The sequence below is a fragment of the Cryptomeria japonica genome, chromosome 8 (assembly GCF_030272615.1).
Source record: "Cryptomeria japonica chromosome 8, Sugi_1.0, whole genome shotgun sequence".
In the NCBI taxonomy this organism is placed as follows: Eukaryota; Viridiplantae; Streptophyta; class Pinopsida; order Cupressales; family Cupressaceae; genus Cryptomeria; species Cryptomeria japonica.
Window position 1 is genome coordinate 453988112 of NC_081412.1, and position 12612 is coordinate 454000723.

The 12612-nt window shown below is 34.6% G+C and overlaps 1 protein-coding gene across 1 annotated transcript in view; it reads right to left on the reverse strand.

Moving 5' to 3' along the window:
• Positions 1–4101: 4101 nt before the first annotated feature.
• LOC131052714 (uncharacterized) overlaps positions 4102–12612 on the reverse strand; it is a 44273-nt gene continuing 35762 nt past the window's right edge. Inside the window, exons 4-8 of the mRNA XM_057987305.2 lie at positions 6094–6187; positions 5790–5911; positions 5537–5689; positions 4773–4874; positions 4102–4669 (exon numbers count right to left, since the gene is read on the reverse strand). Of these exons, the coding sequence (XP_057843288.1) occupies positions 4598–4669; positions 4773–4874; positions 5537–5689; positions 5790–5911; positions 6094–6187 (543 nt within the window). The 3' untranslated portion in view covers positions 4102–4597. The remainder of the gene's footprint in view (positions 4670–4772; positions 4875–5536; positions 5690–5789; positions 5912–6093; positions 6188–12612) is intronic.

The following is a 12612-nucleotide window of genomic DNA, read 5'->3' on the forward strand; positions in this document are numbered from 1 at the left end:
CCAATGTGATTGTGTCTCTTAGTGCCAATAAGGTCTCTTGCATTCACTTTACAATTATCCCTATTCATTGTCAAGGTAGATGTATCATCTTAATGTGTCTTCCATATCCAATCTTGCAATCATCATGGACCATGCCATCAACACCTTTCAATGGCATGTCTTAAGTGATCACTTTATTAACTAATTGTGTATGTATAGCACTACTCATAATAGATTGAGACCTAATTTCTTACAAATATCTTGCCATTCACTATCACTTCTCTATAGTCTAAATATTATCATGTTTACCCTCTTTCTCATCCACTTCATGCCTTCATCATTCTTATTTTGTGGAGTATTTGTTAAGAACAAAATCTCACATCTACCATTCATGTCAAAATGTAAATCCCATATGCTTTGATCATACCCTATCAAGCATAATATTGACAATCATTTCTTGCTTGAGACTACTTAATCTCTAAACTTCATCTATATAACCATCATTGTGGATTGGCACAATGTTTAGAAATCTTCCCCTTATGCATTGTTTAGCCTTAACCTTTCTTCTGTGTTGCACCTTTTTCCTTATCATGTCAGTGACATGTAATGGACTATCACTATCTCACTTGGTAATGGGTTGTCACATCTATCTAATCTATGAATTCAATGTCATGATTGCAATATACATCTTCTTGCACTAGGCAGGATCTTCGCATCATATACACTGCTCTTTACATGGGATTGTCCTCTTCATTTGTGCACAGGCTGGTATCCCCTAATTTGGCTTGCTTACCTCTTGCTTATACTCAAGATCTTGATAAGATTTAGATCCTATATTAGCACAAATACCATGACAACATTTGAGGTTCTTAATAAAAATCTACTAACGGATATTATTGTTGGCATTAAAAGGATTTTGAAAATATTCACATTGAATGCTTACATTGACCATTTGATAAATAAACCTCCATGTTTCAAAATGATTCACATCCTACTCTTCCAACATTTTTCATAATGATTACAAAGCTCTTCATTATGCATTGTCTTTGTGTTTTTCTTCTCTCGCATGTAAACACTTGACTATGAATTCGTTGATTGTCATTTGTCGACAATCCCTTCACTTGTTTGTTTCCTCCTTAGTGGTCTAGGATTGTCACTATTGTGATTGAGTTACCATGTCCTTCAACTAGCGTCTATGGCAACTTCAATATTGTTTTTCTTGATAAGTTCATCATGTTCCCATTGTCATTGTCCCTTTCTGACTGCAATTAAGTTTTATCTTGCGCTTTCAATATTGAAAAGCTTGAAAACCCTTGATAGATTGTCCTTGTCAAAGTACTGATCTAGAAGCATGTATGAAAGGCAAAATGCCATTCATGTCTTAGTTTACTAATGTCCTCTAAGTAGAATTATGACTTAGCTTTCAATTGATGGACTATCAAGCTAGAATAACTCAAAATACATGCAATGTCAACTGCATTTATTTAAAATATTCATAGATACAAATAACAACCGGATACTTCAAATAGTTTCACGTACAACCCCCTAAATTCAAGCTTGCTACCCACTCCTTAGCATAAGAAGATAATGGTGTATATGTTATATACTTCCATGAAGAAACAACAGAATATTCATAACTTTCCATCGATTCTACATGAATAGAGAACCAAATCAATGCTATTCACACTCTTTTTGGTTGATAGATGCCAATCCTACCAACTGCTTGAAGTTATTTCATCTAGTTTAAGAAAGAATATGCTATTGTAAGGTATAAATCTCCAACCAAACAATGCATACTTGGCAAAATGCAAAAGGGATCATGCAAAAATTGCATACATGTAGAACATGATCTTTGTAACTTCCTTCAATGTACCATAAACTATTGATCAATTCCTGCAATGTAGGTCATTGTTGAAGCAACCAATTGCGGGCTTCACGCCTTGCCATGAGCTTCTTTGTACTTCTTCAATGCCAATCAATAGGAAACCCTTATTCTCCTCACTCTATGTGCCTTATAACTTTGTGAGAGGAATTCAACATGAAACTTGGCAAGAAACTTAATAGAAATGAAAAAAAAATTCCCTTCCCTACATCTCAAGCACCAAAGACTTTTTTTCACTTGTTTAAGCTTTGCAAAATATGACTTAAGTCCCCTAATAGAACATATGACCAAAGATCTTAACTTGACGACACTTGCTAAAACTTTCCTAGTGGTTGTTTTTTTGCCAAGGCATGGCAAAAATATCAACAATTTACATTTGGCCTAGCCCCTAAAAACTTCCCCATGAGAGTATTTGCCAACTTGGAAGATGATATGTCAATAACATGGTTAAGAATTCTAAATGGTCCTCTTTCATAAATTATGAGAACAAAAAGAAGAACAATGACAAAAGAAGCACTATTGATTTGTTAACCCAAGAATTCAAGGTGGAGAGAAGGGAGGGGAGGAACCCCCTATCACAATGAAATGAACTCACTAACCCTAAATAGTCAAAGGAGGAGGCTAGACCACATCTAAACACCCAACCTCAAACTCACTCAAGTGACCCAAACCCAAAACATGGATAAACTGTCACATGGAGTCACCACTAGAAGTCAAAGGACCACAACCTTGGCAAACTAAGACTCCGCACAAACCATGGGACCAAACACCACTACATTTAGACTAACCTCTCTCACAAGACTAGGGGGGAGAAGGAAACCTTTTGTAAGGCCCAAGCCAAAGGCACTAGAAGAGACCTATTTCGCATCCTACAAAATCCCTAACACCAGTAGATCATTAACTTATGAATCTTATTGGATGTGGCAACAAAGCTTGAGCTCCACACATCAAACCACGTATCCAATAGCTAATGTCCATCTCATCATCAATTGAACTTCCCCAATCATCTACATTTGAATTGTCACCATCCTCATCCTCGTCTTCACCTCCTTTTGCAATCTCATCACTCTCGCTCGAGGCCTATTCAAACAACTAGTTCCCACTCGTAGTCATGGGGTTCCTTGAGGGGTATGTTAGGACTTAAGCTATATCTATTAATTAGCAAAATTTAGAATGAATATATCCAATGACAAATGTTTTTTTCATTTTTTTAAAGATTTTGAATTGTGCTTTCAATGGAGATAAAGATTTCAAGAGAAACATAATGGTCTCCACCATTTTTGCATTTTCATATTTCAAATTATAAAGTTGTCTAATGAAAAATGGATTTTAAGGTTATTGTATTAAAAGGGTTATGCTCAAGAGAAAAGGCTATAAGATTTTCACGGTGGAGATTACATTTGAATAGCCAAAATGACTTATGGGACCATCAATGCACGCATTATCTCCACAATTGTTAGGCACAAATTTGATGGACTCAATTGTATAGGGTGTGTACACTTAAACCAAATTCTTATTGATTAATCTAAAAAAATCGTTAAATATACATGTTTTGAATTGTACATCTGTTAAAAATAAATAAAACTGTTTTACCTTGAAGTAGGGGCACTTCAATGTTTTAATTAACAAATTGAATTCACCTTTATTCATTTTTACCTGAATAATGAAGCAATTAGAGCTTCTCCTTGTCAACTATTCACCTTCATAGATTCATAAGCAGAGGTTGCCCTTGTCAATACATGTTTATATTCAAGATGAGCCAATTAAAAATTTGCCATTGTCAATTACTCTCCAAATCACATAGGTGTGAGCAGTTTTTAATTAATAGAGTTTATTTGCTTCTTACAGTTTTAGTTTAAATTTTGTAGTGAAATCTAAAAGAACAACTTTTAAAAATGTCGTTATAAGGTTTGTAGGATTTGTATGTACTAAAGCATATACGCAGCAACAGTAGTTCAAATTTGTCCACTCAACGATACTAATTACCAGTAATTATGCCATACTCATCCTTGATTTCATTTAAAGTTTTTCAGAAAAAAATATACAGATTTACCGTAAATTGATCGTCAAATTACTTGTTGAACATCCACATCATTAACTTTCTTATTTCACATCCTTGGCTAGTAAATGGGTGCCTGATAGAATTTCCATACTCTTTTGTAATTATTCTAATATTTTACTACTTAAGCAAGCTTAGAAAAGTAGTTTCACAGACATCAAACGGAATCAATCAAATAGCAAAATCTTTTCTATAGTTCTATAGTATACTGGCACAAGGATTCCCTGTGTCAATGCTCAGTCAAGACGTCAATAAGTATTTCTGTTAAGCCCAAGTACTCAATTTACAAGTTGCATTATGAAAACTAATTTTTGCATAAATTTTCCATATGCACTTCTCGCTACATCCTGTTTTATGGGACATTATTTTTCTATTAACTTAACAACTGTAAATATCTTTTATGAATTTTGAATTATTCCATGACACTACTAATGGGGAATGCAATTAATTTCCCATGTGTCGTAAGAAAGCTTTGCATGTACAGAGTGGGTGACATTTATAATAAAATATTTACAGAGCATTGGAAAATGGGAAAAGCACAAAACCATGACTTGAGTTCTGCGTATCATAATAGGCAGCGTATAGGACATAAATCAATCCCAGTAGGTCTCCCATAAAAAACAAGGATTTTGCATGTAAAAAATAAAAAGAATAAGCTTTTTACAAATATCTATACATCAGGCCAATGATGCACTCATCCGTGGCAATGCCTCAGAAGATAGTGAATGTTCAACCAAGGCCTCAATCCTCTGAGTCACAAAACACGGTCCATCAAGAAAAAAAATGAAGCTGCTGCAAGTACTTGACAAGAGGTATTTCTAAAATTAAAAGCATGAAAGTTATTTTCCATACCTTAACTGAACGTTCAACTTCATCAAGTTTATGGAGCAACAGTGTATCACTGGAGCCTATTGAACCAGCCCCCGTCAGAATATTTTGAGCTGAATAAGGAACCTGATGCAATTGACAAATCCATAAACATCCGGAAAAACCCAAATGCAAAAAAAAAAAGCAATCCGCACATTTATGATTGACAACTTTGATTGCAGGATGAAATGAATGAACAAATTGAATTTCTGGTAAAATATGTTGTCCTTGGTCTCTGAATGTACTGATACCAATTTTGAGTTAATTAGCTTGCCAAGAGAGTTAAATGGTATCACTACCTCAACCTGAATTTCTCTAAAGCTACTGGAATAAGAATTTAAAAATCCAGTCGTTCTAATTGGAATGTTGTCAATCAATCAAAGGAAAATGATTAAATAGAATACTGTTGTGAGGATGTCCTGTAAGTCATCTCAACCAAGTATTTACATAATAGTTTTCCAGGTGTCCCCTTGGCGAGAAATTTTGAGTTGACATCTAAAAGTATATTGCAATATTACTTCCAAGGTCTAGCAAAACTAACAGAACAGTCATCCCTGTCATTAATGATTACAAAATTATCTGTCAAAAAAAATGATTACAAAACTACTTTTAGTAAACAAAAGAAGAACACCCCCAAAATAAAATTCTCTAAGAAAATTCAAGTTCAAATGAAATACACTACATTATTTCAACTAGGTAGTCAAAAAAACCATTCGTGGTGAATGCTTCCAAGAGGTGAAAAAACACACCGTCATGCTTGATGACTGTGATCTGTGGACGTTTTGACCATTTTCCAGAGAGAAGTCAGCAATTGCACTATCCTGGTCATGAAGAATATAAGACACAGTTTTGCCACAAATCTCAGGTTCCTTCCCAAACTTTGAAGCTTCGGCTAAGATCACCTGAGCATATGATAGGATTAAATTTATTAAGCACTTCAAAATCATGGATTGTATAAAAAAGCTTATTGACTTTGCATATTGACAGTTTAAAGAATGCTACCTTCCTAAAGAGTCCAGGGTTCACAACTCCTTGAATCTGGAATTCGTCAACAGGTGTGGCCTTTCCACAGGCCAAATTCTCAACTCTGATAGTGTGGATTCCATAAATAGCCTGTAAACACCCTGTAATATATATTTCAGCAAAAGTTTAGCCATTTTCAAACCATTCAAAGGAAAACATCTCACTCACACTGACAGAGATCCCAAACGCTGAACTAGAACTTCAATAAATGTATTCTAATATAAGCTCCATAGCTCTCTGCATAAAAACAAATCAATAGAAATGTTTAACACATGAGATATACCTTGTTCAATGATCACATCTGTGACAAGTGGTAGAAGTACATGTTTTTCGATCGTAGTGAAGCCTAAACAAGGTAGAAATGCGGGTCTCGTAACCTACCAATTTCAAAGAGCTTAATTAAACATTTAAGGGCATATAAACTAAATGAAATAATGGAAAATCTGATTAAAAATTCAAAGTCGAGACAAAGTTCTCCTATTAGAACAATCAACTTTTATTTCCACAATTAATGTGAACTCACTATCAGAAACTATATTTGCTGTAGTCTAGAATCGTGCAAGCTGGAAACTGATTTATGCTTAAGAGAACTAGAAATACTTCATTCACAAAATTTTGTAATCCTTAGTAGATTTTCTTTTCCACGTGGACCATCATGTTTTGTTGTACATTGTTGAGAGGATTGACCTGTGATATGGTGTGCAAAACAAAAACAGATGCTATAAGCATGACGTTTCTAAACTAATTTAGGACTATTTAAACCATGTAAGTGTTTCTTATTAATTTCTCAGCCTGCATCCCAATAAATTCATTCAAGCATCGCAAGAATTTTGATTTTCAGTCATCACTTCTTTGACCAAATATCTTGCCAATATGAAATTCATCAAAATATCATAAGAATTTCAATTTCTCAGTCAATGATTCTTTTTTTGCTATAAAGCCTGGTGCTATCCAAAAAAATTACTCATTCTTGTTGGAAATTTTCTGCAAAAAAGTTATTTTTTTAGGGCTTCTGAGCATGATTGTCAGCTTGCATTTGAGGACTCCACTCCAATTTGAAGGTAGATTGATCAGATCGACAGTATCCACCTTCCAAACTGACTAAAATATTTGAAATCTGGATAACATTTAAAATTTAAATGCTTTAAATTATTTTTCGTATTCATTTAAATTTTATTATTTTAATAATAAATAATAATTAGAACTCTGTTTTAACACCCTAGCCCTAATCCTAAACCTTCAAAAAATTCAGGGTTCAAGGTAGGGTTTCTAAGTGCATTTTTCAGCATACGTATGAGGATTCACACATATTTGAAGGAGTATTGATCAGATCAATGGCAACCACCCTTAAATCGGTACAAAAATATTTGGAATCCAGATAAAGTTCACAAACTTTTAACAGTTTTAAATTAATTTTTGTATTCATTTATGTTTTTACTCCCTAACCCTAAACCCTAAATCCTGGAAAATATCAGGTTCAAGGTAGAGTTTCTGTGTGGGGTTTCCAGCTATTTGAGGATTCACTTTGATTTGAAGGCACGCATTGATCAGATAAACAGCACTCACCTTCTAAATTGGAACCAAAATTTCTACAATCTGGGTTAGGTTCTGAAAAGTTTAACTATTTTAAATTATTTTAGTATTCATTAAAATATTAATACATAAAATCTAAAACTTTGTTTTTATGCCCTAACCGTAACCCTGGTATTATCCAAGGACTTTTCAATTGATATGCTGTTTTAATGCCCTAACTATAGCTCTAAATCTTGAAATTTAGGCTTAATGCTTTATTGAAGTAGTATGTTGATTCTACATCTAACCCTAACCCGAAACCCTGAAATGGGATTTTTTTTAAATCAGTATGTTGTTTCTACACGCTGCTCCTAGGGTTTAGAGTTAAGGGTAGGATTTTTAAAATATAGTGTTTCTACACCATTAATCTAACCCTAAATTGACTTTTTCAAGGTTTAGGGTTATAATTAGAGTTAGAGCATACTTACTAACACAAAAAACCCTGATATATAAAAATTGTGTAATTGTAACACTCTACATGTTTATTTTATTGTGAGTGGAAACCTAATATACATAGCAACAATCTATAGTTCTTAAGCTCTATAGCGCAACAAACACAATTTTCAGCAAGATTACCCTCTCGTACCCTAGTAAGTGATGCCCCAAAGGTCTATTTAAAGGGCTATAGGAGTTTGAGTTATAAAGTGACTACAAATACTTTTCTCTCTAGGTATCTTATCTAAACATTCTTCTCTTTCTTCTTCTTATCTATCATTATTGGCTAAAGCTAGATTCCTCACGATGGTCTAGTGAAATTAGGGGTGTTGTTACTTCAATACTTAAGCCTCAGACAAACCTGAGACCTTTCACATACCATTTCTTTTGGTGTCACTCTACTCTCACACCACTTTGCTATCACATACATATTTGCTTTCACATACCTTAAGATATATAGGGAGATGTGGTCTACTTGATAATTTATCATTGTAGATATAGATATATCAAAAAGTAATAAGGTTGGTGTGATAAAGAATTTCTTTTTGGTGTGCTAAGGGAAAAATTCAAATTGCTTAACATTTGAAAATCCTAAACCCTTATTCTTAAGCAAATTTGGTCATGTTGCCCACTCATAGAGAGTTTACATGGTAAATGTTTTTTGCCCTATGTGTAATGGTGAGATTTCTCACTTCAAATAGCATTTGGCAAAGGAGCCAAACCATGATGTGAAGACTTGCAATAAGTGCCCTACAGATGTTACTCATCAAGCCTTGAAGGTCAAATAGTCTATTTAAAAGTAGTCAAAGAAGGCAAGGATTAGGGCACCAATTAGATTGACTTCTTCTAAGGCCAAAGTTGATCACTTTGATGAAGTGGGGCAATCACAATAATCTGCATCAAACAGAGACTATTTTTTGCAATCTTCTGCATCTCAGAGACCTAACATAGGGAGAAAACATTAATGTCTTTTTTAAAGAAACCATTTTTACAGAGTACAAGGTGTAAGACGACTACGCATGAGCAAGTGACAAAGGCCAATGCTACTTTTTGTTGCTCTAACTTGTTCTATATTGCCAAGTCTCCATAATGGCAGTATATGGTGGATGCTATTGCAATTGCAAGTCTGAAGTTCAAAACCCCATCTTACAAGATACTGAGAACAAACATTTTGACAAATGCACTTGGGGATTTGAGCAATATCCTCGAGGATCATTAGGAGTGGGCTAGGACAATTTGTATGACAATGTCAAATGAGTGGACAGATGGGAGGAATTGTACTCGTCAATTTTCTTGATTCAAATCTCAGTGGAATGTTTTTAAGATCAATGGATGCATCATATAGAGTCAAACGAACACAAACACTACTCTATTTGTTTTTCCAAATCCAAACTGAAAGGTCAAGATAATGTTGGTACTAGAAGATTATTTATGGACAGGCATTTCCCTTTGTTTTAACCTTGGAAGCCGGAAAAATTTGGGAAAATGCAATGGATTAAAATCATAGCAGCAAAAATAATTTGGGGAAAAAATCGGCAAACGAAAAGTATAAATTGTTTTTGAAAAAAACAAGATTTAGGAAAAGAACAGATTTTAAAAAAATGTAGAATAAGAGAGAAAAACTTCTTGTTTTTAAAATTGAAAGGCATTTCAATAGCATATAGATATTTATATATCTGGGTTGTATGATGCTTGTGATCCACAATATAATTTCGAGGAGATGTCCAAGTAGAACCCATACATTTTTAATGAGGAACTTGTGCAGAACCCATGCTCTGATGTTAGATTTTCAGAAACTTCTTGATGAAGTTTGTACAAGTCTAAAAAGAAAATTGTGCAAACCATATGCTTAACGAAATGTTGTGCATCATATTGTCGGGTGATGCAACTACAGAAACCTCCCTTAATTAAGATCTCACATTTTAAACAACAATGTCTCACGTTGAAAGCTTTTCTGATAAGGAGACTCCATTTTGATCTCACACTTCAGACATCTTAGATTAACCAGCCAAGGTTCCTAGAACTTGTTAATTTTGTAGACCGTCTTTCCCTAAATGATATTCTTGCGAAGAAATGTGGATATGTAATGTCCCCACTTTGAAATAGGATTTAATAATATATGATAATAATAAAATTAAAATACAAAAGAATAAAAATAACATTTAAATTTAAATATAAAATTAAATATAATTAAAATTTAACTAAGTTAATGAATGGTCAAAAGGCATAAAATGAAAGGTTGACACCCTCGAACATGAGATATAAAGGGGAGAAGAGAACCTCATTTGAGAGGGAAGAGGGAGAAGAAAAGAAAGAAGGGAACATGTAAATCAAGGAAGAGTCGATGGAAGAAGGAAGGAATGAGAAGTGAATAAAGAAGTGACTCTTCCAAATGAGGGCAGAAATTGCGAAAGGTTGTGACTCTTTCAAAGGGTGGAGATTGTGAAAGGTTGTGACTATTACAAAAGGGTGGTAATTGTGAAGGGGTGTGACTTCTCCTTCACAATGGAAGATATAAAGGGAAGGAGGTCTCATTTGAGGGGGGAAGAGAGAACAATTGGGAAAGAACATATAATTTTAAAAAGGTAGCATCGAAGGGTGGTGACCCAAGTCTTATGAAAGGTAGTGACCCTTTTCCAATGAAGTATAAAAGTGATCATTCCAATTATTCAATGATCACTTATCAATCATCATTCCAATCATTCAAACAAGCAGCAAATCATTCTATCAAATCAGCATACATTCAATCATCAGTCACCAATATATCAAACCAACCTTCATTACATTATCACTCACCAATACCTCAAATCATACAATCAAAGGAATATATTCAATCAATCAATTATTCATCAATCATTCAACCATTAGAGGATAGACTGAATAGGTACAGCAATATTGATACCTAGTTGTGCGATTATATATTCTGTTTGGTGGTATGGACTACATACATAGTAATAATGTTTATATCTGCATTCTCCAGATTAATATACTGCTGCTTACAATTATTCAATATAGCATAATGTCACTATACATATACTTCTGCATATTTATGAAAATTTATGCTGCTGTTGATATTGTTTATACATGTTCTGGACATACTTATGCTTATTTATGATAAGTTATATGCTGCTGATAATATTGTTTATACATGTTCTGAACATAGATCTGATTACAGGTATTCTGTAATAATCTGAATGCTTCTCGGCCATGATGGAAAGTGAGGAGGTTATCAGTAGGGGGAACAGTGTTGGGGTCACCTCTAAGCATGCCACCTCATATGTATGGCCGAATCCACATGAGGCCAAAGGGGGACGAAGGTGCTCTGCCTTGGGGCTTAGGAGGGTTAGACTTAGGGCACCCTATTCGGGTAAACCCTTGTACTCTCTACCTAAGTCACAAGGTTCGAATTCGAATTCGAACAGCCATGAAAATCGGATGAAATTTGACAAGGGAAAAATTCAAAAAAAAATTCAGATAAAATTCGCCTTCTATAATTTTGTTTATTTATAAATATATGCATACTTCTAATAAATTATCAGAATAGCGACCCTTGTTGGAGAAAATCCGAGGGCAACCCAGCAGTTGCAGACACCCATGACCCAATAGATACAAAGCATATACAAAGAATACCCACAACCAGCTGAGTTGTGTTTAGAGACGGATAGCAGTGCTTTATAGAGGAAATTCGATTAAATTCGATTTTTTTAAAAGAAGTTTGAAATTTGATTAAATTCGAACCTCATCCATGAAAATCGCTATATCCTGTGACTTAGCTCTCTACCATGGTGATGGATGGTCATGAGTGGGAGAAGGTGGCTTGATTGAGGGGGAACGGTTGTAAGACACCCTATCAAGTTACCCATCCATGGCTTGATTGAGGGGGAACGGTTGTAAAGACACCCTATCGAGTTATCCATCTATGGCTTGATCAAGGGGGAACAGGTGTAAAGACACCCTATCAAGTTATCTATATATGGCTTGATTAAGGGGGGACGATTGTAAAGACACCCTATCAAGTTATATATCTATGGCTTGATTAAGGGGGAACAGTTGTAAAGACACCCTATCAAGTTATCTGTCTATGGCTTGATTAAGGAGGAACAGTTGTAAGGACACCCTATCAAGTTACCCATCCTAGCTTACTATGATTGGGGTTCATTAATAGTTATGATCTATATCACTGCACATACAGTTGTTGTTGGTATTTTGGATATGTTGATATGGTTTTGTCATTGATGTCAACACTTGTCATCACTTGTCAACACTTATCAGCACTTGGAGATCTTTGGTTATGTTCACCGGCAAGTCAGTGACTTATGCACAGTCACCGGTATCTGGTTCACCAGCAGGTTATATTGTTCACCGGCACTTGGAATGACTTGGAATGACTTGGAGACTACTTGGTTATGTCGAAGACATTATTTGATCACTTGGTTTTGGCGATTTGGTTATTGGTCTATTCGGGTTTGCATATTTGTTGTTACTGGCAAATAGGTCCAGGTTATGCACCGGCAAGCATATCTATTCCAGATCAGCACGGCACGTTATGAAGATGATTTGTTATTATTGTAAATGCATTGAGCCGACATGATGCATCACTTATTGATTCATTTGTAATTGATTTTATTGTAATATTCTTAGTGAGCCGACCTATTCAATTGGTCTTAGGTTATGGTATAAATGTAAGATCTCATTTGTGAGATTGATATGCGATTGAAAAAGGATTGTAATAAGGTATATGCGAAAATAAGTAGAGCTATACATGCAGACATCATTTGAAGATTGAAGGAAGGTA